General features: G+C 51.5%; 1 protein-coding gene and 2 long non-coding RNA genes across 4 annotated transcripts in view; 1 reads left to right on the top strand and 2 right to left on the bottom strand.

Annotated features, from left to right (window-relative positions):
* The first annotated feature begins 1,071 nt into the window (after window positions 1–1,071).
* On the top strand, window positions 1,072–9,069 carry LOC115300305. The gene is made up of 3 exons (XR_003912592.1): window positions 1,072–1,174; window positions 4,217–4,396; window positions 9,026–9,069. It is a non-coding gene; the product is annotated as an uncharacterized LOC115300305 (long non-coding RNA).
* On the bottom strand, window positions 6,730–11,571 carry LOC115300306. The gene is made up of 4 exons (XR_003912593.1): window positions 11,527–11,571; window positions 10,241–10,373; window positions 9,012–9,075; window positions 6,730–6,841 (listed from the first exon to the last, which is right to left on the bottom strand). It is a non-coding gene; the product is annotated as an uncharacterized LOC115300306 (long non-coding RNA).
* A 3,315-nt stretch (window positions 11,572–14,886) lies between these two features.
* Window positions 14,887–27,510, bottom strand: part of TMEM130 (transmembrane protein 130) — a 16,186-nt gene continuing 3,562 nt past the window's right edge. Inside the window, exons 2-8 of one of the 2 annotated variants that reach the window (XM_029947605.1) lie at window positions 26,907–27,212; window positions 24,942–25,101; window positions 21,729–21,895; window positions 20,939–21,023; window positions 19,422–19,624; window positions 16,569–16,681; window positions 14,887–16,225 (exon numbers count right to left, since the gene is read on the bottom strand). In XM_029947605.1, coding sequence (XP_029803465.1) covers window positions 16,037–16,225; window positions 16,569–16,681; window positions 19,422–19,624; window positions 20,939–21,023; window positions 21,729–21,895; window positions 24,942–25,101; window positions 26,907–27,212 — 1,223 coding nt within the window. In that variant the 3' untranslated portion in view covers window positions 14,887–16,036. The remainder of the gene's footprint in view (window positions 16,226–16,568; window positions 16,682–19,421; window positions 19,625–20,938; window positions 21,024–21,728; window positions 21,896–24,941; window positions 25,102–26,906; window positions 27,213–27,510) is intronic. The other variant, XM_029947606.1, reaches the window with a different exon arrangement.

Raw genomic sequence — 27,510 nt, 5'->3', positions numbered from 1 at the left:
AGGCAAGGTTATCTTCCCTCAGGAGAAGAGATGTGGTCTTATGGTACAGATGACCTCACTCGTGCTGACAGGGAAATTCCAGACTGTTTGCTTTAAACTTCCACTTCACGGGCACCTGGGTGGCTCAGTCGGTTAAATGTCCAACTTGGGCTCAGGTCGTGATCTCCCAGGCTGTGAGTTCGAGCCCCATGTTGGGCTTTGTGCTGACAGCTCAGAGCCTGGAGTCTGCTTCAGATACTGGGCCTCCCTCTCTCTCTGCTACTCCCTGACTCCTGCTCGCGCGCTCTCTCTCTCTCTCTCTCTCAAAAAAAATAAACATTTAAAAAATTTTAAAAAATGAAGTTCCACTTCTATAAAGGCAATTGCAGTAGACTTAAGTTTGCTATCCTTTGGGCTGTTTCTTTTCTTTCTGCCTCCCTTCCTTCCTTTCTCTCCCTCTTTCATCTTTCTTTCTTTTTTTCTTCCTTCCTTCCTTCCTTTCTTCTTTCCTTCCTTCCTCCCTTTCTCTCTTTCTTTCTTCCCTTCTTTTTTTAAACACCACAAAGTGAATAATGGTGGAATTTTAGGCAGTGTGGCCCTTCATTCATTTATGAATATTATGTGTTTCACTCAATAAGTATTACGGAATGCCCAATCTGTGCCAGTCCCAAGACACAGGCCACAGAGATGAAAAAGACAGATCTGGCCTAGGCCCTCATGAAGCCCACCCCCTACCTAGGAAGAAAAAGTAAACAATTAATTGCGATAAAAATGTCATTATTAGGGGTCACCTGGGTGGCTCAGTCAGTTGAGTCTGGCTTTGGCTCAGGTCATGATCTCATGGTTCGTGGGTTCAAGCCCCGCATTGGGCTCTCTACTGTCAGCACAAAGCCTGCTTCAGATCTTCTGTCTCCCTCTCTCTCTGTCTTTCCCTTGCTCATGCTCTCTCTCTTTCTCTCTCAAAATAAATAAATAAACATTTTTAAAATTTCATTACTGGGATGGGAAACAGAATAGAGTGATGGGGGACCGTGGAGAGGGGAGGCAGTAACCTGGCAACGGATTGTTGTCCAAGAGTCAGCCAGAGGGGGAGGGGGAGGGGGCCAGGGCGCAGGCCTGTGCGGCAGCTCGCTGAGGTTGAGGGACAGCGATGTCTTCTTGGTGGCCGCCTTTCCGTTTTCAAAAATGTCATCAGGTAGGTTAGACTGTGAATAAAGGGCATCTCATTAGTATTTTACATTTTTAAGATGTTTATTATTTTTGAGAGAGACAGAGTGTGAGGGGGGAGGGGCAGGGAGAGAGGGAGACACAGAATCTGACGCAGGCTCCAGGCTCCAGGCTCTGAGCTGTCAGCACAGAGCCCAGCGTGGGGCTTGAACCCATGAACTGTGAGATCGCAACCTGAGCTGAAGTTGGACGCTTAACCAACTGAGCCACCCAGGTGCCCTGATGTTATTATTTTAAATACAAATGATGTGCATGGTATGGTTTGTTTCCAGACAAGATCAAGGTCATTAAAATAAACAACCAGCGCTTTCATGAAAAAAAAAAAAAAAAGACTCAGCTGAAGGGCACCAGTCTGGCTCATTCGATAGAGCATGTGACTCTTGATCTCAGGGTTGTGAGTTTGAGCCCCACATTGGATATAGAGATGACGTAAAAAGACTCAGCTAAGAGGAAGACTGGGAGCCAATGTTGGGAGGTGAGAGGTCTGGGGAATGAAAGTGGCTTCCCAGTAGGGTGACTGGCCCACGGGCCACGTGTGGCCTTTAAGTTTAAATCCATGAAAATGAAACAAAATTAAGAACTCAGTGCCTCAGTGCTCAAAACCACACTGTGCCAGACAGTGCATGGGCGAGTGTACGGAACATTCTCCTCATCTTGGAAAGTCTGTCGGCCGTGCTGCTGGGGCCCCAGGCCGTGCTGTCCATTGCAGGGGCCGCTGGCCACAGGTGACAGCCGAGCACTTGAAACGTGGACTGTGCCCCTGAGGAATGGAATTGCAATTTTAAATTTTTAATTCATTAAAATTAAAATTGGAAAAAGATCTTTAATTCAGTAATTGGAAGACTTTTTAAAAGAGTTTTTATTTATGTTGAGAGAAAGAGAGAGAGTGAGTTCGCGAGGCAGGGCAGAGAGAGAGAGAGAGAGAGAGAGAGAGAGAGAGAGAGAGAGAGAATCCCAAGCAGGTTCTAAACTCACAAACCATGAGATCAGGACCTGAGCCAAAATCAAGAGTCAGACACTTAACTGAATGAGCCATCCAGTCCACCCCCCGCCCGGAAGGCTTTTAATTCTATTTGAAACAACTCAGTATGTGGATCCACTTTTACAACTGTACGTTTTATGAAATCTAAATACAGAGCAAGTTGAAATATGCTCTCGGAGGAAAATATACACACTGGATGGTATAGATGTAGTACAAAAAACAAAGGTAAACTATCTCATTAATAAACTTTATGTTGATTATATATTGGGATGATAATATTTTTAATATGTTGCAGTAATAATAGATATTATTAAAATAGTCTGGGGGCGCCTGGGTGGCTCAGTCGGTTAAGTGTCTGACTTTGGCTCAGGTCATGATCTCACAATTCGTGGGTTCGAGCCCCACATCGGACTCTGTGCTGACAGCTCAGAGCCTGGAGCCTGCTTCCAATTCTGCATCTCCTTCTCTCTCTGACCCTCCCCTGCTCAACCTGTCTCTGTCTCTCAAAAAAAAAATAAATAAATAAAATAGTCTGACTGTGTCTTTTCCTTTTTAAATGTGGCCATTAGGGGCACCTGCGTGACTCAGTCAGTTAAGTGTCCAACTTCTGCTCAGGTCATGATCTCATAGTTCATGAGCTCAAGCCCTGCATGCGGCTTTGTGCTGACCGCTCGGAGCTTGGAGCCTGCTTCAGATTCCATGTCTCCCTCGCTCCCTGCCCCTCCCCTGCTCACACTCTGTCTCTCTCTCTCTCAAAAATAAACAAACATTAGAACAATAAAATAAAACAAATGTGGTTATGTGGCTCAAATGTATTTCTTTTTTAAAAAACTGTTTTAAGTTTATTTATTTTTATTTTGAGAGAGAGAGAGCACAAGCAGGGGAGGAGCAGAGAGAGAGGGAAAGAGAGAATCCCAAGCAGTGTGGAGCCTGACATGGGGCTCCATCTCGTGAACCGTGAGATCATGCCCTGAGCCGAAATCAAGCATCGGATGCTTAACTGGCTGAGCCACACAGGTGCTCCAGCTCAAACTTATCACAATGAGACAGACAACGTGGGACTAGGGTTTAGAGAGATGGGCAGTGAGCTGAGAGGTCTGTAGTGGGTATGGGGGTCTTGTTGGCTCAACATGGAGTTTGAACTTCTTCCTGAGTAATAGGGAGCCACAGCAGGTGTTTGAGCAGAGCAGTGATGCCTCGGAAGGATCTGTCTGGCAGCTTTGGGGAGAATAGGGTGGAATGGGACACCAGGTGGAAAGCCATGGTCATCAAGCTCATCAGACAAGACAGTGGCTTGGATTTAAATGGTGGCTCTAGGGACACAGGGGTGCTGCCCCGTTTCCCTTTCAAGGGGACTTTGCAGAAATTTCATCCCAAACTTCTGCTTTTATCTTATCAGCCACCCCCAGCTGTGGGGGACTGGAAAATGTAGTAATTTAGTTGGGCTCATGGCGATTCAGAATAAAATGGGAACCCCAATCCTAAGGAAAATAGGGAGAACAGAGGCTGGGTGAGGTCACGGAAAGAGAGACTGAAGGCCCAGCCAGCAGGGCACGAGGGAACCCAGGAGAGCACAGGGTGTGTGCATTTCTGGGAGGGTGGCCTTGGCAGAGGATGCTCCCCCACCTCTGTTTTGACCTCAAACTTTATTTTTTTTTAAGTTTATTTATTTATTTTGAGAGAGAGCACACAGGAGGGGCAGAGAGAGGGGTGGGAGAGACAAGTAGCAAGCCGGCTCCACACCATGAGTGCAGAGCCCGATGCGGGGCTTGAGCTCAAGAACCTGAGCTGAAACCAAGAGTCAGCCACTTAAACCCCTCTTCCCACAGAAAGAACTGGCCTGAGCCAGCAAGACCCTGAGTGACTGACCCCAAGACAGCGGCCCACCTGACTTCAGTCCCGCATTGTCCTTATAGGAACCGGGAAGTATTTTCAGCGCTTGGGCACAGCCTTTGAGACACTAGTCCGCTCTCTTCCGGGTGTCAATCTCACTGAATTAAATCCCTTTCTTGTTTCACTCCCCCTCAGCTATCCACCTTTGGATTTTGTCAGCGGGACCTGGTCCGTTTGGGACCCCTGGAGTCAGGTGCTCTTGCACCCCTGCGCCCCAGTGACAGGCTGCTTCCTGGGACCCAGCGCACCTGAGTGCCAGGCAAGACGAAGGCTGAAAAGTGCAAGAACGGCACCTGCTCGACAAATATTTGTCCAGTAATGTCCATTTAGCCACATACGCGTTACTGATAACCTTGGAAAGAGCAGAGTATCGGAGATGCGGGCGGGCAGGGGAGTGAGAGGGAGGTGAGGCTTGAGTGCACGTGATTCTTCCCAGAAGTTTGAGTGGGGAGGGCAGAGCCGGAAAGGGAGGCAGGTGGAGGGAAGGTGGGCTGGAGGGAGAGACTGTGTCCTGCTCAGCTCTGGATCCCAGGACCTGGCATTATTATTACTTTTTTATCCCCGTGCAAATGAAAAAGCTAGGAGGTGCACCGACTGCCGCGTCTCCAGAGGGGACTGAGATTCGGGCCTGCGCCCTGAACCCTGCACCACCCCTGCCCTCTCCCACTCCTTCCCAGCAACCGATTTTTCTTTAATGAGCTGGCTCTCTGATAATCGCAGTGGGCCTTTTATGAACTAAACAAACGGAAGCTGCCGGGTATTTTTTTTTTAACAAAAGAGCTCATTGAATAAGCAATGGGCTTCTCTGCAACTATTTTTAAAGATGGAGCTCCAGGCTGGGCTGTGAGGAAAATCACAGAGAGCATTTCTGAAGGTCACCCAGCACTTAGGGAAAAATCCAGAGCTGGGGTTCACTTCACAGACCCTCATGCGGGGCCCCTGGGGGAAGGCGGAGGTCCCGGGTGCGAATCCAGGCACACAACTCCATCGCGCCCTGGCCGGGCGTGGCCCTCCAGCCCCTGCAGCTCCCTTGGACCAGAGGATTCTGCTTTCCAAAGGGGGCTGCGTATCGGCCCTCACCCCTGCGCTGCCTCTGCCTCTGGTCAGTCCGCTCCTCCCCTGTGCCCCAGGCCCTCTGAGACACGGCTGCCTGCATTTAGGGCATATTCACTGCAGTCACTGCTCCGTGCTGGGAACCAAGACCTCAGACTCGGCTCCTGCCCTCAAGGGGCTTTAAGGTGGGACCGAGGTTTGTGGGGACAAAGAGCTTTCACCTACATCCCCACCCCTAATTCCCTGCTTGTGTACCAGTAACTGACTCTCTGGGCCTCAGCTTCCTCTGCTTTAGATTGGGTTGCTAACAGTACCAGAGCTGGTGGCGGCCGCTAATATTTACTGGTCATCACCATGGGGCACATGGCACAGAGTCCCCTAGGCAGGCACCATTATCTCCCCCAGTTGAGACAAGGAAAGTGAGACTCTGAAGAACAAAACGACTTGTCCAGAGTCACGCAGCTTGCAAGGATTTGAGCCCAGGTAGTTCTGCCCGGCTTACCTGCTGGCTGTAGAGAGGATGCCAGAAATGTGGGAAGCATTTGCCTTCCCCGCTGTCCTTCAAACCTGGGCGCCCCCTGGTGGTCAGAGCTGCTCCTGCAGCTCAGCCTCTGTCCAGGTTACTCCCAGGACAGGTGGGGCCCTTTGAAGGCCTGAGGAGCAGCAGCTGGAAGCCCACCGGGGCCCCACTGAAGCCAATCAGCCAGGAGGTCAAATCCCAGCTGCCCCCCCCTCCCCCAGCTCTGAAACCCTTTCTGAAAAGAGAGCGAGACTCAGTGTCCCTTTGCCTCCAGGTCTTTGTATCAGAGGATCGTGGATCACCGCTTCCTGGCTTTTGTGGTGAATGCTGAACTAGTGGGGTTTGCTCCATGCCAGGCCGCTGGGGAGATGGGAGGGCAGAGCCCAGAGGGAAGCATCTGTCCGTTAGTAAGAATGACTGAGTGGGCTACTGCTCAGCTGTGCTGCATTCCTAGAAAGGCTGGTGTTGGCTTGTTTGGACACAAATGCCCTTCCCCCAATGCCCCTTGCGCCCCTGTGAGCAACCTAAGGCAGGGGGTCATCAGCTGATGGGCTCTCCTAAAGCCTGATGATTTGAGCCATCAGCAAACATCTGCCCGTTGCTCCCTCAAGAGTGTCAAATAAAAAGAAATCCAGGCTTCGTAAGAGAGACTTTATGCAGAAGGAGAATGCTCTGACCGCTGGGCCTGCAGGTGCCACAGGAGGCAGCTTCTCTGCTCCAGAAGAGGGCAAGCAAAGGCAGAAAGAACCCGGCGTGGGACAGTGGGATAGAAGAGAAGAGTAGGTCTAGCCCGACTCCAGGGATTGCTGGAGGGGCTGCCTCAGGCTGAGGACCGAAGTTCAGAGGCCCAGAGGAAGGAGAGATGTTGAACCAAAGGTTGGTTAACAAGCCCTTTGCTCTGATCAACCATTGGAGACAAACAGTTCAGGTAACCATTTATGTGTCCACGAAATCCCACAATGTGGAGGATCTGTGTCTGTCCTTGTCACAGGTGAACAAGGGCGGGGGTGGACCTCCGTGAGTCTTGTCTATGTGGAGGAAGTTCATTCTTTGCCACAAGTCATTTTCCAGAACACGAAGGGTGGGGGTTCCTTTAAGAGCTGCTGTTTTCCAGGAGGGCGGGGCTCAGGTAAAAATCAACATTATCAGTCAGGAGTGAGAACACAGTTCTCATTAGCAGATTGAATCTGAAGATAGCAAGAATGTCCATTGTGCCCACAGCGAAATACAGGAGTGAAGAGACCACGGGCAATCATCTTTGTCCTAATTGTTCAAATCTGGCAGGAGTGGGCGTGTTACCGTGGGAATAATTCATGGAGTTGCTGGTAATAAGGCACCTGCTGGACCGTGTGCCGCGGTCTCTGCCCCCTCGAGCTCAGAACCCTAGAGTGTGACCTGGGAGACGTGAGCCCAGCAGGAAACCTCCTGGGTTTCTGCCAGAAGAGTCACACTCAGTGACCAGAACTCTCTCACTGGGGTCTGGGCTGGAGTCAGGAAAGTCAAACTCTTCTGCACCAGGCCCCGTGCTGGGCTCTAAGCAGATGTGGGGCAAATTCTGCAGGCAGGTGGGAAGAAAAGACATGGGGACAGCAGGAGCCACAGTCCCTGACAGTTGGTGGCTCTTTCTGTGGCTCCTAGAGGAATGTTGGTAATCTCAGGGATAGAAAGCCCCAGGAGGCTGGGCCTTGCTGGTTCATGGCTCTGTTCCCAGCACTTGGCAAGGTGCACACTTGCCAAATGAATAAAGGGTGAGCCCTGCAGCAGTGGGGGTGTGGTTAGACCACACACATCGTGGTGAGAGGGGGAATGTTACCGTGAGTGAGGCAGAAAGCCACGTAGGAGTAGCCTGAATCCAAGCTAAGGGTTTGGACTTGGTGCTAAAGGTGTTGGAGGTGCGTTTGAGGTTTTCGAGCTGGGGAGTGAGCTGATCCAACCTCCGCTTAGGACCAGAGGTTGTGGTTTCTATTGGCATCTGCCAGGCCCCTCCAGTCTCCTCTGGGACCAGGCTAGGGGTGGCCCGGTGCCCAGTAGAACACTCTTGGGGAACGGGGTGGGGGCCGGCTTTCCCTTCCCTTCCTTGCTCTGAGGTCGGCTTCCTCTCAGAAGAGCTTAGAGCGCCCCCTGCCGCCTGTTCCTGAACGCTCCCTCGGGCTTTGAGGGGAACAAAATGAAAAGGAAAGCAAGTCCCACCTCCCCACTGGCAAGACCTCGGATCCAAGGGTGTTTGCTGACGCGGTCTTGGAAATACTAACTCAACACAAGACTCTCATGACTTTGCAATGTGGCCAGCACGCTTTCCATCACCAGCTCTTGAAGCAATTGTGATTTTTCACACTGCTGCTTAGGGGCCTTCGGAGCTCAGCTCTCACTCCTGGGGCCCGGGAGCCGCCCCCCACAACACGTGCCATCATGTTCTAGAGAACTCCAGGTTTGGCCTGTGTCAAGGGCTGCATGGTGTCCCTGCCCAAAATCATGTCTGCTTGGAACCTCAGAATGTGAAGCTTATTTGGAAATGAGGTCTTTGCAAATGTAATTAGCTAAGAGGCTCAAGATGAGATCATCCTGGATTTCAGTGGGCCCTGAACCTGGTGACTAGGGTCTGTGCCGGAAGAAGGAGCTGGGACGTGGAGGGAGGTCCTCAGGTGAAGGAGGCCAGAGACTGCAGCGACGGGTGTTGGAGACAAGGAGCCCGGGGCAGCTAGCAGCCACCAGAAGCCACTGTGTGAGGGTCTCCGCCAGTGTTTATCCCACTCCTGAGGCCCAGAACGCTCGGTGTGCCATTCACTCGCACGCTTGGACCCATGCCCATGCATGCACACCCATGGGCACAGGCACACACATGCATGCGTGTGTGCAATTTACAGAAGAGACACGAGCTGCTCACAGAAACAGAAGAAATGGATGTGGAGGGAGCCTGCTGTCACGGCGGGGGAGGGGGGGTGTGTGGTCCCAGTGGGGAGCAGCAGCTGGCCAGCACTGAGGCAGGGACATTCAGCACAGTGATTAGCACACCTCGGATCCCTAAAATCCTCCCTGGCCCCCAGGGTCTGTGTGCAGGGATGCAGCCTGCGGCTTCTGCTCCCACCCCTTCCCCAACCCCAGCTCGGTTTCCTCCTGTGGGGGGCAGGGGGCAAAGTTTCCATGAGCAGATGAGGGATGCTGCCAGGGAGGCAGAAACAGCTTTTCCGCCTCTGGGCTATGGTGGGTCAGAAAGGCGCTTGCTGAGTGAGGAGTTCACTTAGGAACCATCCTCACCAGCGAGGGGCGTGTGTGTCTGCGACACGGATCTGGTCAGAAGTTGGAAAAGATGGCAGGGTCCCCAGGAGGGTCATGCAGCTCCCCTCTGTCTCCACTCACACTTGTTCCTCCAGAATCTTCCATCTTCTGCCTCCACAACAGCCTTTTGCCATGAGACAGGAAGCTGGGAAAGAAGAGTGTGTGTCTGGATCTGCTGGGTCCCTGGTATGAGGTTTGTCAGTGCTGCCAGAATGTTCTCTGAATGAAAGCCTGGAAAAGGTACCAATTTACTCTCTCTTTTCTTAATTGAAAAAAAAAGGTTGATGAGGTTCACATAACACACAATTGACCACCTTAAAGCAAATAGTCCGGTAGTGCGTTCTAGACCTTGTCCCTCTCTCTAGTCTCAAAATGTTTTCATCGGTTCAGAAGAACACCCACTACCAACCAAGTTTTCACTTCCTGTTCCTCCCTTCCAACCACCCGGCACCACCGCTCTGCTTTCTGTCCATGGGTTTGTCTATTCTGGACCTTCCATATGCATGCCATCACACAGGTGGCCCTTTGCATCTGGCTTCTTTCACTGCGTATTATGTTTTCAAGGTCAGTCCACTCAGCAGGTATCAGTGCGTCATTCCTTTGGAAGGCAGAATTGATATTCTATTGTGTGCATAGACCACAATTTATTTTGAGAGACAGAGTGAGTATCCCAAGTATCCTGGAGTATCCACTAGGCTCCAGCCCATGACTCTGGGATCATAACCTAAGCCGAAATCAAGAGTCGAACGCTCAACTGACTGAGCCACCCAGGTGCCCTCACAATCTCTTTATCCTTCTGTTGATGGATGCTTGGGCTGTTTTCACCTGTGGCATTGCAAATAGTGCTGCTATGAACATTTGTTGTGAGCGAGTATCTGAGCATCTGTTTCCAGTTCTTTTAGGTGCATATACCCAGGACTGGAATCACTGTGTCACACCCTAAGTGTGTAACTTCTTGAGGAACCGCCCAACTGCTTTCCATTTCCCACTCTCACCAGCACGTCCTTGCCAATACTTACTATTTCCTGTTGTGTTGTGTTGTGTTGTGTTGTGTTGTTATTATAGCCTTCCTAGTAGGCTTGAAGCGGTGTCTCTCTGTGGTTTGATTTGTGTTTCCCTGAGGACTGATGATGTTGAGCATCTTTCCATGAGCTTAACGGCCATTTGTATATCTTTCTTGGGGAAATGCCTATTTCAAGTCCTTTATTCATTTTTTTAATTGGGTGGTTTGTCTTTCCGTTGTTGGATGGAAAGAGTTCACTCTTCACACAAGTTGTGCAGAACAAAGGAACAAAAGCTAGAAGCGTCACCTGCACAACGTCTCAGAGCCAGGCTATCCCTCAGATCTCCGTTTCTGCAGCCCACTCCCTCCTGTGGCTTCAGTTAGGTTATTTCTGTGCCTGGAGCTGTTAGCTGGTGCTGATCATGGACGTCTCTAAAAGGCTGTTAGGGAAGGAAAAGATGACGCAGAACAAAGCGGGGGTCCCCTCTCCCAGAGTCCCAGGAATGCTTCTGTCTTGGAAGGGGCTGAACGCTCTGGAAGTTGATTCCCAGGGAGGCTGCTCCAATTGTGTGTGAGCATGCACATGCATGTGGTGTGTGCCTGTGTGTTCGTGCATGCGCACAGCTGTGCACCCGTCTGCAGTTGCCAGAGCTGACAGGCCCCACACCATCTGTGTCCTTTGTGTCCCCTGCAGTGGCACCCTCTGAGCCAGGCTGGAAGGAGGAAACTGCTGGAAGCATGGCCGATGGGGCTGCCACCTGCTGGTCACACTGGGCATTGCAGGTGGACCACAGGCTGGTGGGAGGGGGAGGTTGGTCTCCTGGGTCAGATGCCCAGGGCAGCAGCCAGAAGAAAATAAAGTCCCCCTGTGCTCTTTGGGCCTCTCTAGGGAACAGATATAGGGAGGCTGATGGCCTTCTTAGTGCCATGAGCCTCTCTCCAGTTCAATCAAACCTTCACAATAAAGTTTTCAAATGCATAATATAAAATAATAGGATTACCAAGGAAACCAATTATACTGAAATACAGTTATCAAAATAGTGATTGTAATATATGTGCTTCGTGAAATAAGACCCAGCAGCAGGTCTAACACCAACTGTAACTTTGAGGACATGACCAACATTGAGGACATTTGGGAGACCTGCCACAATGGGGAATGTTATATGAAAACATGTGTGATTTCTACGGACAGCAAAGACACAGGAGCTGCTAACGGCACTGCCTAGATTCACGGCAGATGGAAACACCATGATTTGATTAAAGGTTTATGACGTTGGAGATGCAGTTTCTCCCACCTGAGTTTGCAGATTCACTCCACGGATCCCTTGGGGGTCGGGCACCCCAGGTTCGGAGCCCCTGGCCCAGCCCCTGCCTGCTGGCCCCCGCTCCTCCTCCGCGCCCCAGCCAGATGCCAAGCAGGGCCTCTCCAAATTCACCCCTTCAGCCACACCATCCACAGCCTGGCTGCCTCCCTGCCCCCACCCTTGGTCCCCTCCTCAACCCAGAGCAAGGCGGCACCCTCAGAAGCCAGCCCAGCAGCTTCCTGCTCTAACAGGGGACAAAGAACAGAACCAAGTTCTGAAATGGTCTTACGTGAGCCAACTCTAGGTCCTCCCAGCAGAGAAGAACACTCCCCCCCCCCCCCCCCCCCCCCCCCCCCCCCCCCCCCCCCCCCCCCGCCGCCAATTGATAACAGTCCCTCTCTCCAGGATCCAGACAGGGAGGCCTCTGAATCCTGTCACCTGGAAATCAACCCATGACCCAAATAGGGCTTTCCAGGCCATTTGTCCTTCTGGACAACCTAGGGAGATACTGGGTCCTTTCCTTAGAATCTTCTCTTTCCTACATTCCAGACATTGTGAAGCCATACGTGGGGGAAAGGGCATTTTTCCTCCCTTCCCCAGTGACATTTAATGAGCCCCTGCTACGTGCTGTGCACTGTTCTAGGTGCCGGAGCGACAAATAGTAAACAGTAGTCAAAGGCCCTTCCTTCTCAGAGTTTTTAGTCTATGGAGGGAGGCAGGTTAAACAAATAAGTTAATAAAACTAATAGGATGCTCTAGGGTGATCAGTGCTCTTGAGGGTAGGGGAAACAAGGTCCGGGAGGCAGGGAGTGCTGGGGTCAGCCTCCCTGAGCAGGTGGCACTTGAGCAGAGCAGGAAGCCCTGTGCCTGTGTAGGGAAGAGCATATGGCAGGGGGAACAGCCAAAGCAAAGCCCTGAGGAAGGCAGAGCAGCAGGGAGTGAGGGCAGGGACACCAAAGGGCCAGGTCCTGCCAGCCTACGGGGTCACTGGTAGGACTCTGAGCTGGGAAACATTGAGGGGTTCCGGTGGACTAGAACATGGTCCTGGTGCAGTTCGGGGGGGCGGGATCAGGAGGGGGCTGTGCAGTGGGGAAGGCTCCACCAGCGCAGGGAGAAGCCGGCAGGCGCTGGACCCGTTGGCTGGATGGGTGAGTGCACAGTGTGAGACGGAGCTGCCAGATGGACACGGGGAAGCGCACTCGTTTCCTGTGGCTGCAGAAACAAATAACCACAAACCCACAAACCGGTGGCTTCAAACAACAGAAATCTATTGTCCCCACCCCCACCCCTGTGCTGGAAACTGGAAGTCTGAGATCAAGGTGCTATGGGTTGCACTGTGTCCCTCCGACATTCCTGAGTTGAAGTCCTGATCCCTCCCCACCCCTCCCACCATCACCCTCACCCCTGCCTCCGACCCACCCCCACTCCGCTGATCTCATTACGAGACTGTATTTGGAGATAGGGCCTTTAAAGAGGGAAGTGGGCAGAGACAGCATAACAATCTGGGAGCACCTTGAAGACCTGCCTTGCTCAGGGTGAGGAGACAGCCTGCAAAGTGCACAGCTCTGCTGCACGGCCCAGCATGCCGCCCCGACCGCCTGCGTACCCCCAAATTCTGCAGATTGAATGTTTTCCTGCCCAATCATGCCACAGCTGTGTGCATCTTTAGTTCACAACGTTAGCCCTCCTTCTGCTGCTCTGGTTTTGCCTGCATTTCTGTCCCCGTGGTTTTTTCTAGCACTTTTGCCTGGTTGGCAATTTGTTTTTGTTTTGTTTTTATATTTTTAATGTTTTATTTATTTTTGAGAGAGAGAGAGACAGAGTGCAAGCTGGGGAGGGGCAGAAAGAGAGGGAGACAGAATCTGAAGCAGGTTCCAAGCTCTGAGCTATTAGCACAGGGCCCAGTGCAGGGCTCGAACTCATGAACCGTAAGATCATGACCTGAGCTGAAGTTGTACACTTAACCGACTGAACCACCCAGGAGCCCCTGTTTTGTTTTGTTTTTTATTGTCTTAACTTCTTAAGACTAACACCGGAGCACCCCAGTTTTTACAGATACAGATCTCCTTTTGTAGCATGAACAACCCCTTCGAAATTCCTCTGGGTGGAGGTTAGGTGTCTTAATCCTGGGTTCTCTTGAAGGCGCATACGGAGGCAGGAGCCCTATATATTCCAGAAGGGAGTGGTTCTGAATGATGCACAACATGCAGCCCTCATTTATTAGAACACTAAAATAATGCAAAGCAAGAACAGCCTCTCTTCCCCACCAACTTTCTCCAAGGTCTTGTTTGATCCTCAGACCTGTTATCCAAGGCACAGGGGTCCCCCGTGACATACTAAGGTCCCTTCTCCTCCTAAAGCCTGACATACTGACCCCTGGGTTGGGGAGCAGAGCAAAGGAGCATGTGGCAGCATCCGCCCCATATGCCAATGAGGCTGGAGCCTGAAAAAGTCATTAAATATGGGGCTTCCCAGCATGGGAGAGCCAAGGTGGGGTTGGGGTTCATTCCTACCCATATCCAGCTTGAGGCTTGGGGCACACTCGTTGGCTGTGTTGAGAGGTAAGGGTGGTGGGAGAACAGAGGTAATTAAGAAAAAAGCCCAGGGGCGCCTGGGTGGCTCAGTCAGTTGAATGCCCAACTCTCGATTTCAGCTCAGGTCATGATCCCAGGGTTGTGGGTTCGAATCCCGCATCAGGCTCTGCACTGAGTGTGGAACTTGCTTGAGATTCTCTCTGTCTCTCTCTTCCACCCCTCTCTCCCTCTGCCCCTCTACCCTGCTCACTCTCTCTAAAAAAGGGAAGGTGCCTGGGTGGCTCAGTCAGTTAAGGGCCCAATTTAGGCTCAGGTCACAATCTTGTGGTTCATGAGTTCAAGCCCTGCATTGGGCTCTGTGTTGACAGCTCAGAGCCTGGAACCTGCTTCAGATTCTGTGTCTCCCTCTCAGCCGCTTCCCCACTCACACTCAGTCTCTCTCAAAAATAAACAAACAGTTAAAAAAAAAAAAAAAAGCCCAAACCTCTTCTAGAAGAAAAGCTTAGGAAGGAAGCAGACTCAGAGGGTGCAACTCGAAGTGTGGTCCTCGGACCAGCAAGCGTCAGTGGCATCTTGAATCTTGTGAGAAACTTAGAGCCCAGGCCTCACTCGGGACCTCCCGCATGGAGGTCTGTGGCTTAGCAAGACCTCTGATGATTCTCAGGCACATCCAAGTTCAAGAAGCCCTGCTGGGACTGCAGGCGCTCACACTGGATGGGGCCCCAGGACTCCTGTGGGCCTGTGGGAACACAGGGGGCCGCCCCCTGGCTGGTGCAGACTCAGATGTGAGTGCGGCCCAAGGCTCTGCATTTCCAAGTCCCCTGACTTCCTCCCCACATTGATCTAACGTCTGCCCCGGAGCCTCAAACCTGGCTGCATGCTGGAGTCCTGGTGCCGGGTGAGGGGAGGGGCACCCCGAGTCACCGGGGGACAACCGACCCGACTCCAGGAGACCTGCCTGAGTCCCGAGTTTAAGGAGGAGTCAAGTCAGAATGCACCGCAGACAGAAGCTCCATCCACACCGGCCAGAGAACAGGCAGGGATGCCCGGCTACCACAAGGCTCAACAACCCCTCTCCCCGCCCCACTGCACAGCAAAGAAAGGGACTCCAGAGCTGCCTGACATATTTGTGGCTATTTGAGAACACACAAGCTTTATTCAGCAAAAATGGCAGTATTTCATGAGAATGAGCTGGAGACAGCAGGAATGCTGTTGTGGGCACAAAGTCTGACAGCGAAGACTACAGCAACAGAGCTTTGCCCCCATGGCCCTGCCCCTCCCCCTGCCGGGGTTCACTTACTCCCACATGGCTGTGCTGGGGCCTCACTGCACCTGTGCCTGGCCTCCCAGGGGCCACTGCCCCCATCACCCTGGGCGCCCTCCGGTCCTGCCTCCTCCTCAAGACCACCATCTCCCACGGTGAACCCACGTCCCCACCGGCTTGCTCCTCCTTTGCTGTGAGGCCGGTTCCTCCATGGACAAAGGCGCTATTTAGAAAGCACTCTGTACCCACCAAGTGTTAGCCCTGCCTGCACCCGACCCCCAGCAAGCAGGCAGGAAACGGGGTGTTCTTAGAATGGGAGCTGGGAGCTGTAGGGACAGTGCACATGGGGGGGTCAGGGCTTGGAGCTGTGGGGGCTAAGCAGAAAAAGTCATATGTCATTTTAATTCGAATTCAGGACCCAGCAAACAACATAATTGATAGAGGAAATCATCTGAGATGCCTGTGTGACACGTGTTATGTGTGTATTTGTGTGTGTGTGTGTGTGTGTGTGTGTGTGTGCACACGCATGCGCATGCTCTTGTCTCTGTACGTATGACCTTCTGTAACGTTGCCTTAACTGTTGGTGACCATCTGCCTGGCTCTCTGACCTGGGCAGGGCCATTTGGGGGAGGGAAGTCCAAACTCCGGACGACGGCAGAAGTGCCGACATGGGAAGAATGGGCAAGGGGCAGCCAGGCATGCCTGGGAGAGAGGAGGGACCCCATCGAGTGTGGGGGGACCTGCTTGGGGCTCTTCAGAGGCCAGGGGTGGGGTGGGGCTGACTGAGGGGCTACAGCAGAGGCTGGACTGTACAGATTGGCTGATGGCAGGGGTGTGGGGCTGAGGGAGGGGAGCTCATGGCGGCAGCTGGAATTACGGATGGATGGCCAGCAGGGTGGACAGCCCTGCACACATGAACCCCTCTGCTTGGTGGCACACACCACCCTGTCCAAAGTGCCCTGTGGGCAGTCAGTTGGCGCTGAGATGGGACTGGGGGCTGCTCACACGGTGTAAGTTTTGATAGATTTGTAGAGGGGCGGCAGCAGCCCGTGGTTCTCGCGGACGACTTCCAGGTACTCCGATGGTGTCTCCAGCAGGAAAGGCCCACAGCACATCTGGCAGCAGCACCTGACTCCAGCGGGCGGCTCCGGGTTCTTGTCAGACATGGGGGAAAAGTCAAAATCAGCCACCTATGGTGAACAAAACCCCATGGGTCAATCACCCGCCTGCCGGACCCCCTTCCAGTGGCCTTAAGAGCTCAGCAGCCTGGAGACACACAGTGCTTCCCTGTGCCTTTGGCTTTTCTGCTCTCTGGGCCTCCCTGTTGTGGCTGCCCTCTCCCTTATCAGCTCCGGGCACAGCTGCTGGGCAAGGGGTGAGCACAGGAGTTATATCATATGGGAAGAAGCCAACTCAGTTTGGCCCAGTCTATGAGCGCCTCTTGGGCACATCATCCCCAGTCCCGGGACCTCACTCTGACATCCAGACCCCCTCCAGCTTGGTGATCCAGCCTCCACCCCCCTGAACACCCACCTCCACCATGTCCTTCTGATGAGCAGCATTCCGCAAGGTCATGTACATGATGAAGGCCAGCATCATGGTGATAAGTGTGGCACATGGGAAAGCAAAGACAGCCGGCTGGATGCCTGGGAGTGAGAGAAGGTCAAGTCATGAGTCTGGGTAGTTGGTGGAGAAGCTCTCAGACCACAAGGGGCACAGAACAGTCAAACCTCACGGGAGCTATGTTTGTCCTTATGTACATGCATCACGATAGATAAATCTAGAATTCCAAAAATACCAAATTGGAGTGCATGAGGGTTAAATTATGTCCATGTGGGGCGCCCCAGTGGCTTGGTCTGTTAAGCATCTGACTCTTCATTTTGGCTCAGGTCATGATCTTGTGGTTCCTGTGTCCGAGCCCCACATTGGGCTGTGCACTGACAGGGCAGAGCAAGCCTGGGTTTCTTTCTCTCTCTCTGCCCCTCCCCTACTCACGCACATGCATGCACACACACGCGCTGTATCTCAAAATAAATAAGGAGCGCCTGGGTGGCTCAGTGGATTGAGCATCTGACTTTGGCTCAGGTCATGATCTCGTGGTTTGTGCCCACATCGGGCTCTGTGCTGACAGCTCAGACCCTGGAGCCTGCTTCGGAATCTGTATCTCCCTCTCTCTCTGACCCTCCCCTGCTCGTGCTCTCTCTCTCTGTCTCTCAAAAATAAATAAATAAACATTAAAAAGTAAATAAATAAATAAACTTTATGTTTTTTAAGTTTGTTTATTTTGGGAGAGACAGAGACAGCGGGAGTTGAGGAGGAGCAGAAAGAGAGAGAGAATCCCAAGCAGTTTCTGCGTGGCCAATGTAGAGCCTGATGTGGGGCTCGAACCCACAAAGCTGTGAGATCATGAGCTGAGCTGAAACCAAGAGCCTGATGTTTCATCATCTGAGCCACCCATGTGCCCCAATAAATAAACTTTAAAAAATAAAAATAAAGGGGCGCCTGGGCAGCTTGGTCGGTTAAGTGTCTGACTTCAGCTCAGGTCAGTATCTCACAGTTCATGGGTTCAAGCCCCATGTCAGGTTCTGTGCTGAAAGCTTGGAGGCTGGAGACTGCTTTGAATTCTGGGTCTCACTCTCTCTCTGCCCCTCCCTGATTCGTGCTCTGTCTCTGAAAAATAAATAATGTTAAAAAATTACATAAAATGCATCCACATATTACTTGACAGTCACTTTCAAGAGGTGTACCCTGAGTGTGGGCTGGACTTAATGATTTGCTCCTAATGAACAGTAAAGGACAGTAGTGACAACTTCCTGGTCCAGGCCATAAAAGACATCGCAGATGCCTTCTTGCTCTCTCTTGGGTAACTTGCATTGGGGATGGGAAGCCATGCTGTGAGGACACCCAAGCAGCCTCGTGACCTGTCATTGCTCTCTGCCCCCCGCCAGCCCTGGGCTCACTCAATGACCCTGCTGCCGCGAAGCGGCATGGTGGAGCAGTGAGAACCCAGTGTCTGCAGTTCGGTGGTGCTGGGTTCGAATCCCAGCTCTGACCAAGCTCCCTGATGCTAATGCTGACCCCAGGGCACTGCTTTGGGGATGTAGTGCAGTGAGGGGTGTGAATGTGCCAGGCACACGCCAGGTGATCAGCAAGTGCGGCTCCCCTCACTCCTCCCCCACCCATCCCTGGTGTAGATGCCACAGTACGGCATGAGGCTCTGCTTCCCAAGGAAAGGCAGCACTGATTACCAGAATGCTGTCTTCTCTGCACAATTCAAGGGGACCCCAGGCACTCAGGGCCCAGGAGGTGCTGGGGGAGGCAGGGCCCAAGACCTCCGATGGTGGCCATGGGTCACAGAGTCTCTCCAGGAGCACAGCATCTGCCTGATGGTGCAGACAGGGACTGGGGGGACGGGGGGACAGTGGCAGCATCCAGGGCACCTGCAGGGCCGACCCTGGGGGTAAGTGCAGCTGGCAAGGATTTTTGTGTACCCTAAAGCCTGGGACCTGGAAGGGGGCACCTGAAAGACCCTTCCTCAGGGTTCTGGCACCCACTTTCTCCTCTCTGTGAGGAAGTGCTTTCCTGGGATCACAGAAGAGCCCCTTCTGGAAAAGAAGGGTGGAACTTCAGGCCACCAGCGGCTAATCCTGTGACTACATGCCAGTGGCCAGGCCTGGTGATGACTTGGAGAAGGGCATTCATTGAGGGGGAGATGGCCAGGGATCCTTATAAATGGTAGGGACAGTGCTTCGCCCTGTCTGAGCAGCTCTCACTCCCTGGGGGGCCCGCAATGTCCCATGAGTCTGCAGCGACTCCTGGGGATGCTGGTTTTAATGGTGACAACCGTGACAGGATTGGGGAGATGCCAGAGGAGGGAGCCTTGTGATTATGGTGACGTATTTAGGTGGGGAGCATTCAAGTTGGGGACAGTGCAGCATTGGTAACACTGGGAAGGACACCAGTGGTGATGGCGATGGCAGCAAGAGAGAGCCCAAGCTGCGTTGGTGCTGGGAAGCATGGGATCAATGGCACCTGGTCCAGATGGCAGGCATCATGGCTGATGTGGGGGGGTGGTGCTGCCAGTGGTGTGGGCAATAGTGATCATGAGCTGCTGGGGTTCTGGGTGGTGCCAGAAGGGCTGGCAGTAGTGTGTGTGGTCATGAGGGCAGAGGGACTGGGCAAGCGGGCTGCTGGGGCTGGTTGTTGATGGCCCTCGTCATTTGGGGGCAGTACGAGTACTTCATCACCAGTGCCAGCCGGGCGGGTGGGTTCAGCAATGACAGTAATGTTGGTGGGTTGGCTGGAGGGAGCATATTGGTGGTGGCAGCAGGGTTGACTGTCTTGCGGCCAGTGTGGCACAGGAGCAGAGGACAAGGGGTCACTTACTGGAAGGCCACACCTGGATCCTGTGGTACTGATGCGTCTTGCTGATGACGTTCTCTGCTCGGATGCTGAAGCAATAGTCCCCGGGATCCCTGAAGGTGTGGGTCAGGTTGTAAGCTGTGCTGGCCACGGACACTGGGTGGCATTCGCCTTCCTCCAGCGGGAGGCACTCAGGCTTGAGACGCCAGCACACAGTCAGGGGAGGGCTGCAGGGAAATGGGGGTGTCTTTTCAGAAATGGCTCCACAAAGGGGCGCCTGGGTGGCTCAGTTGGTTAAGCATCTGACTCTTGGTTTCCACTCAGGTCATGAGCTCACGGTTCGTGAGTTTGAGCCCTGCGTCAGGCTCTGCATCGTGGGATTTTCTCTCTCTCTCATTTTCTCTGCCCCTCCCTGCCTCTCTCTCTCTCTCTCTCACTCTCAAAATAAATAAAATAAAATCTTTTAGAAAAAACAGCTCAGCAAGGAGTGTGAGCACAGACCAAGTCTGAGAAAGGCCAGATGGCCATGAACTTCAGTGTCCTTTCAGGACAGAACACCTGGCTGTCCTGGCCTCCACGTCACACCTTTCAGGCTGGGGAACATGATGGTACAGGTACATAAGATGGTCCCAGAGCTCAAGAGGATGCCAGGCTAGTGAGGCAAACAGGGACAGGCTGCTGGCTGGGGTAGACGAGTGCTCCAGTGACACACAGGGTGTGCTGTGGAAGCACAGGGCAAAGGTGAGTGTGTTCTTAATGAGGAAGTCAGGGAAGGCTTTCTGGAGGAGGTGGCATCTGAAGCTCTGACAGGATAAGTAGACTTTTGACAGGTCTGGAGGGGCGAGGGCATTCTGGGTTCTCCACCTGCCACAGCACAGGCTCTGAAGCTGGAAAACGCAGGTCAATCTCGGGAACGCCAAGCAGGCATCCCCATCTGCCAAGACCGAATAGCTCCCCACCCCGTTCTTCAAGTACTAAGCCCCTGCCCCCAAAGCTCCCTGAAAGCTCTAAAAACCACCTGCAGCCCCGTGGTGCATCTTTCTCATTCCTCGGCCTCTTTTCTTGCTCTCCATCTAGACCTGCTTCCCACCATTGTGTCCCTGTGTTAAGGGACAAGAGTCCTTGGAGGGCTGGGACCCGGCCTTGGACCGCTGCAGCTTCGTCCACCCTTGGGCAGCTTCTCGATCTCTTACTACAAAGTCGGCCTGATGCCATTCTTGCCGAGAGCCGGGCCACTTCCTACCCAGGATGGCCTGCGTTCTGGGGCCTTGGAAGCCCACCCAGGCCTCGTATGGGGGCTCTTCCCACAGCTGCTTCCTCACCAGCCTTTGCCTTGACACCTGCGCTGCAGATGCTCCGAAGCCCATGGACCTCGACTGTGTCCCTCCCCTGGACCTTGACTGCAGAGCTCTGCCCACCACTCTCCTGTGGACACGGGGCAAGGTGACATAGGCTCAGGGGACGGAGGAGGCTCGGGGTCATCCATGGAGAGTATGGGCAGGGCACCATGTCACCTGCTGTCCACTCTGGTGTTCACTCACCTCCCCAGGAAGTTCAAGGTCACTGTCATCTTTTGGAAGGTCTGAATTAGGGTGGGCCCCAAGACCTGGATGCCTCGAAGGGTTTCTGAAAGGCAGAGAGAGGCTCCATTAGACCCGGTGACTGAGGACAGCCGTCTCCACGTGCCCACGGCTCAGGGCTGTGTGAACGCTGCCTTGTCCTTCCCCGGGCTCTCCTCCCTGAGGACAGGTTCGAGGTCTGTCTGGGGCGTGCTTGGGTCCTGCCTCTCTGACAGCAGCAGGTGCCAGAGCCCACTCAGAGTGACAACACTGGAGGAACCAGGACCAAGGGCTGTCTCTGGGTAAGCACCCCTCCCCCATCGCCTGTAAGCACCCCTCCCCCTTCGCCTGTGCATGTAGGGAAAGCAGCTGGCCCGTTAGCCTGCCCTGCAGCACAAAGGAGAAATCTGCCACAGCTGTCCAAGAGCCCCCTCTTTCCAGACCTGGCGAGAGGCAGGTTGGGGTGTCCCCTCTGCAGCAGGCTGAGGCTACAGGGGCAGGCAGGCCCGGGGTTCAAATCCAGCTCTGCCACCTTGCAGCCCTGTGGCCTCCTCCATGGACTCCAGTGCCCTCTTAGAAGTGGGGATAATGACAGACGGCACAGAGGGGCTGCCAGGGGAAGAAGGAGTAGGCAGTGGGGGGCGGTGCACATCCAGCCGGGTGCCTGACCAGAGCCCCTCTGATCTTCACCTGATCCAACCCTGGAAAGACTGGTGCCCAGGGCTCCCCAAGGGGCCACATGCTCAACCTGCACCAGCCCCCAGGGACCTACCCTGCAGCTTCAGGGTGGCAGAGAAGTCTCCGGTCTTCTGCACGATGCCCTTCCCAGCACCCTGCATTGCCTGTTCCCATTCTGCCACCACCTTGAGCTTCACAGTGAAGGTTCCAATGATGGAATAGTTGTAGTAGACCACAGCGTCTTCCGTCACCATCTGGGTGCTGTAAGGAGGCAGGAGGAAGATGACAGAAGTGACTCACATGACCTCTCAGTGTCAGGGTGTTTGTGGGGGGACAAGCTCGGTTCCCACTGGTCATCACAGCAGCAGCCCCAAGAGCAGGACACAAGTTCTGCCGTGCTTGGGTCAGGCAGCTGCCTGTCATCCTTGTGCCTGTAAGTGACAGGTAGGGGAACTCCCAGCAACAAGTGCCTGTCACCTGCCAGGAAGTACTCTGCCCCCTTCAGCCAAGGAGTCTAAAAGAGGCCCTGCATTAGAGACAAGGACAATCCTGGGAGGGAAAAAATATGAACTTTGGAGTTAAGACATTTTTGGCTTTAAATCTCAATTCTAGATTTCCTCTCTGTAGAACTGTAAGTCTTACTTTTCTCAACTGTAAAACAGAATCATACCTTCACATAAAGTATACAAATTCTGGCAATTACATGAATTACTTCAAAAGAAAAGTCTAATAACAATAAAGAAAATCTTTCTATTGATTTCTCAACGCACTTTATATATGAAATTTAACAACCCTTTATTTAGTAAATCTTTTCCAAATATTTTCTCCCAGTTTAACCTTGTCTTTTGGTTTGATTTACTTCTTTCGTAGTCAGATTTTAAATCAAGTGATGTGAAATTTAGCATTTTTTTCCTGTATACTTTCTGCCTCTGTTTTTATTCTGAGAAATGCTTTTCCATGCCAAATAAACCAATTGCAGGGGATCACCTGCATTTCAATCTAGTCCTGGTTCATTATGTTTAATTTGTAATCTATCTGTTTTTTTTTTTAATTTTTTTTAATGTTTTATTTATTTTTCTTACAGAGAGAGACAGAGCATGAAAGGGGGAGGGGCAGAGAGAGAAGGAAACACAGAACAGGAAGCAGGCTCCAGGCTCTGAGCTAGCTGTCAGCACAGAGCCTGAAGCGGGGCTGGAACCCACGAATGTGAGATCTGACCTGAGCCGAAGCTGGAGGCTTAACCGACTGAGCCACCCAGGTGCCCCTCATTTGTAATCTATCTGGAAGTGCTCTTGTCAAGGATCAGACTGTTTTTCTTCTAAATAGTTAACCAATTGTCCTGGTACCATTTATTAAATAAGTAATCTGCCTTCACTAACTGGCTAGAAATACCACTGTTACCATATACTAGATGTGCATATAAACTTAGATTTGTGTTAGCCTTTTCCATTCTGTTCCACTGAGCAAACTTTTGTGGCTAGAAATTATTTGTAGCTTTTATAATACATTTATATATTTCTAATTCTTCTCCCCAACCCCATTCATCATTATTCTGCTTTTCTGATCTTTTTTTCCTTCTGTCAATATTGAGAAATTCTCTCTTTAAGTGTTTTTGAGGTTTTATCCACATAAATCCTACAACTTTAGGCTAAGTGCATTCTCTCAGCTTTTATGTTCCATGACTTTCATTAAAGATTTTTTTTCATTGCCGTCATATGGAAAGGCTATGATCTTTGTTTTGTAAGCACCCATATTACTAAAATCTCTTTTTAGTTCTAAAATTTTTTTAGTTGAGTCTCTTGTGTTTTCTAGGTCATCTGTGTGTGATGATTTTTGTCTCCTGCTTTACAATATTTATATTTCTTTTTCTTGTTTTATTTTATTGTCTGGTCAGAATGACCAATTATAGTAAAAACATTAAATAAAGTATTTAATATGAAAAGAAATGCTCCTAATATTAGTATAGAGGCTGCCTCCTGATTTGAGACAGATGTTCTAGATGTTCTGTATGTTATAAAACCACTATATGTTTATAACCATATATATTTTATGTACATACATATGTGTGTATATATTCATGTGTACATATATATGTATGTGTGTATATGTGTGTATATTTATATGCCAAATTTAGATGAACTGTAGAATCTTTGTCACATTTCAAAAATTATACTTATTGGAATATTAACTGGATTTTCATCAAGCTTACAGAGTAACTGGTAGGAAATGGATATCTTTATAATATTATCCCCCATCCTGGACGTGATATACATACCCATCTACTCAAATCTTTGATACCTCTCAGCAACTCTATTGTTTCCTTTACACAGGATCTTACCCATTTCTAGGTAAGTGTGTTCCTATGTTTATTTTATGTACTATTTTTGCTATAATTAGGAGGCATCCCCACACTGTTTTCTTTTTTTTTTAATAGTTTATTGTCAAGTTGGTTTCCATACAACACCCAGGGCTCTTCCCCACAAGTGCCCTCCTCCATCACCACCGCCTCCCTTCCCCTCCCCCTCTCCCGTCAACCCTCGGTTCGTTTTCAATATTCAATTGTCTCACAGGTTTTGCGTCCCTCTCTCTCCCTCGTTGTTTTTTAACTTAGTACCGTTCGTAAGAAAGCAGGCTGAGCTTTGAAGTTCCACGGGGGTGAGGAGTGGCACATGAGAAAGATTACGAAGCCTTTGATGAAGTTGGAAAATTGGTCTGTGTTTCTCTGCCGGACTGAGAAATATCGTAAGGAACGCCAAGAAATGAAAGGTGGAAAAATATGGGATAGAGTGGGAAGGACCATCAGCCAAGGACTCGAGGGGACCCAAGTGGAATGCGGGGTCTCCACGGAGCACGCCCCCTCACAGGAGCTCAGGGTGTCTGTGGGCTGGCTGCCTGACCCGCTTCCTGACCTTCCTCCTGGCTTGTTCGGAGAGGAGGAGTCAGGAGAAACGGCGCTACACTGCCCGAGTTCTACCACCCACATGCGTATAATCGCACACACCATCAGCCAGGTAGGTCCTTTTGGAGTCAAATGGAGAAAAGTTCTACTTTGACCTTTCTTAAAGGGATGTCTGGGGGCATTGATGACCTCCTCTAGTAGGTTGCAGACACCTCGAATGCAGGTCCTATGACTAATTCACCACTGATCCCCAGGCACCCCAAGCCTGACACAGAGCAGGTGCTGACGGAATGTTTGGAGTGAGAGAGTGGACAGGCGAAGTTCGGAAAGTACAGCGCACTCTGCATGGGACGATGGGGCCACCAACCACAGGCCAAAGCTTCGGGGCATCAAGCGGGGAGAACATACCCATCTCCGAAGTCCCAGTTGTAGAGAAATGAGGCAGTCTTGAAGAAGTTGCTCGGGTCATGGAGGAGGAAGGAAACTTTGAGGACTGTCTTGGTGAGGTAAGAGCTGGGCCAGGGCAGGGAGGTGTTCTGGGAGACAACGAGGTTCCCCACGAGGAGCTCTGGGAGAGAGACCAAGGGTGGGTGAGTCCCCCAAGGGAAAGGGAAAGCGGAGCTGGGGAGTGACCGCCCCTCCCCTGCCCTGCTGGCTGTCAGAGCAGGGTGGTGGCGGGAGAGGACCCGGCAAGTCCCTGAACACAGAGGCACATGCCCCCACATCACTGCCCCGGCTGCGTGGACACTGGAGAAAACTCATGGCATACATCACAGGCGCAGCATTGCTCCTGCACCCCTTCCACCAGGATCCTGAACTTCCTGGCACAAGAGATGCCCAGGAACAGAAGGAAATGCATAGGCTTTGAAGGAAGTCTTTGGGTGATAGTTCAAATTATTAGAGGAGTCTAGAAAAAAATGAGCCCTTCTACTGATTGCAGCTCTGTACCCAGTGTGCGGGGAAGGGGAAGGACCGCCGTTCTGTGTCTCCATCTCTAGAAACAATTTTAGGGACTAATTTTTTTCACTCCAAAAGCAGACAGTAAGGCATGCCTGATAAAGCTCATTTAGAAAATTCGGAAAAGAAGAAAAAAAAAAAAAGCGCACAATCATAATGAGCACCGGGTGTTTTATGGAAGTGTTCAATCACTCTAGTCTACACAGGAAACAATATTACACTGTATGTTAACTGGAATTTAAATAAAAACTTTAAAAAATAAAAAAATGGAAATATATGAATAAAGCCCATTTGCTTGGAAATTAAAAAAAAAATAAAAGAAAATTCGGAAAAGAAGAATGAAAACAAAAGTAACTGCCTATCATTAGGGTGCCTGGGTGGTTCAGTGGGTTAAGTGTCCAACTTTGGCTTAGGTCATGACCTCACAGTTTGTGAGTTCGAGCCCCACATTGGGCTCTCATGATCTCACAGTTTGTGACTTTAATTGAGTCCCACACTGAGCCATGATCTCATGATTTGTGAGTTCAATGGAGCGCCACATTGGGATCTCTGCTGTCAGTGCAGAGCCTGCTTCAGATCCCCTGTCTCTGTCCCCTCCTCTCTGACCCTCCCCTGATGGTGAGAGCATGCTCTCGCACTCTCTCTCAAAAATAAACATTTAAGTAAAAAACAAAGAAGCCATATATCGTTCAAACACAGCTAGCGCTGATGTTTTGAAGAATTACAAAGCATTCGTGCATGCGTAATACGTATGGGCATTACGTACACATACACATATTAAACACAGTTGATCAAATTGGTTCTAGAAGTTTGTGCTTTGCTTTTTAAAATTGTATAAGCACAAGTATTCCCCCAGGACATTACCAACTCTTTGTAAAGGTCGTTGTCATCTGTTATACAAATTATATCCATACACTGAAGCCAGTTCCCTTACGGCCGCACACTCAGCGTGGCTAATGTTTTCTTCTGCTATTACATACAGCACTGCAAGGAACATACTCGTGCACAAAGCACGACCCAAATGGAAATTCACTTCCTGAAGGCAAATTCTTTAGCGGGCTGTATACTCCAAGAGGGCAGGGCCTTTCTGGAAGGAGAGAGCAGCGGTGGGGTAGGAGGGTGGGGGGAATGAGAATGGACAGAAACCTGAAATAGTGCATAACTGTTAATACGTATCAACCAGCTGCTCTCTGAAGGACTGTGTGAATATAGACCCCTGGTAGCAACATGTGCTTTCAGTGTCCCATGCAGGACCACCCTGCCAGCAGGGTGTTTTACCATTTCCCGGTCCTCTGTTAACAGACGACAGAGAAGGGCCCATGAGTCCACTTCGTGTTCATATGATTACTAGCCAGACTGGATGTTTTTCTCTGCCCCAAATCTGAAGGCAAAGTAGCAAACAGAGAAGGTCCTCACCTGTGATGGGGAGGATGAGGAGGCTTCTCGCCACAGGCTGGCACGTCCAGCAGTCGGCAGCGGTGACCCAGACGGACACGGGGAAGTCCCCGGGCACGTTCCCCACAACGCGGATGGTGGAGCTGAAGGCCTCCTCTGTCTTCCCCGTGAGCAGCAGTGGGGTGTGGATCCAGTGGAAGCGGTAGAGGCGGGCGTTGGACGGCAGGACCAGGCTGCCATTTTCGTTGGCTACCAGGCTGGCTGTGATGGTCACCTCTGCCCCTGTGGTGGCAGGGCCATCGGTGGTGAGTCGGAGCTCATACAGCCCTAGAAGCCCAGAGACAAAGACTGTATTTCAGGAGAGGTGTGACAAGGAACCCGACGGTCACCACCTGGGCTGGCTTTTATTATCCTATTTTACAAGTGGAGAAACTAAGGCCCAGCAGCTCAAGTGACTTGCCCAAGGGTTATATGGCTAGTTCATTGTCGAGCTGGGATTCAAACCCAGGCCCAACTGACTTCATATATTTTCTTTTTATGCCAGCCAAGCAGGGCCTTATAGAGCACAGGTCTGACATAGCCAGACTTTTTTTTTAATGTTCATTTTTGAGAGAGAGAGAGAGAG

The sequence above is a fragment of the Suricata suricatta genome, chromosome 8, assembly GCF_006229205.1.
Source record: "Suricata suricatta isolate VVHF042 chromosome 8, meerkat_22Aug2017_6uvM2_HiC, whole genome shotgun sequence".
NCBI classification, from domain to species: domain Eukaryota; kingdom Metazoa; phylum Chordata; class Mammalia; order Carnivora; family Herpestidae; genus Suricata; species Suricata suricatta.
This window is presented reverse-complemented; position numbering and strand designations above follow the sequence as displayed.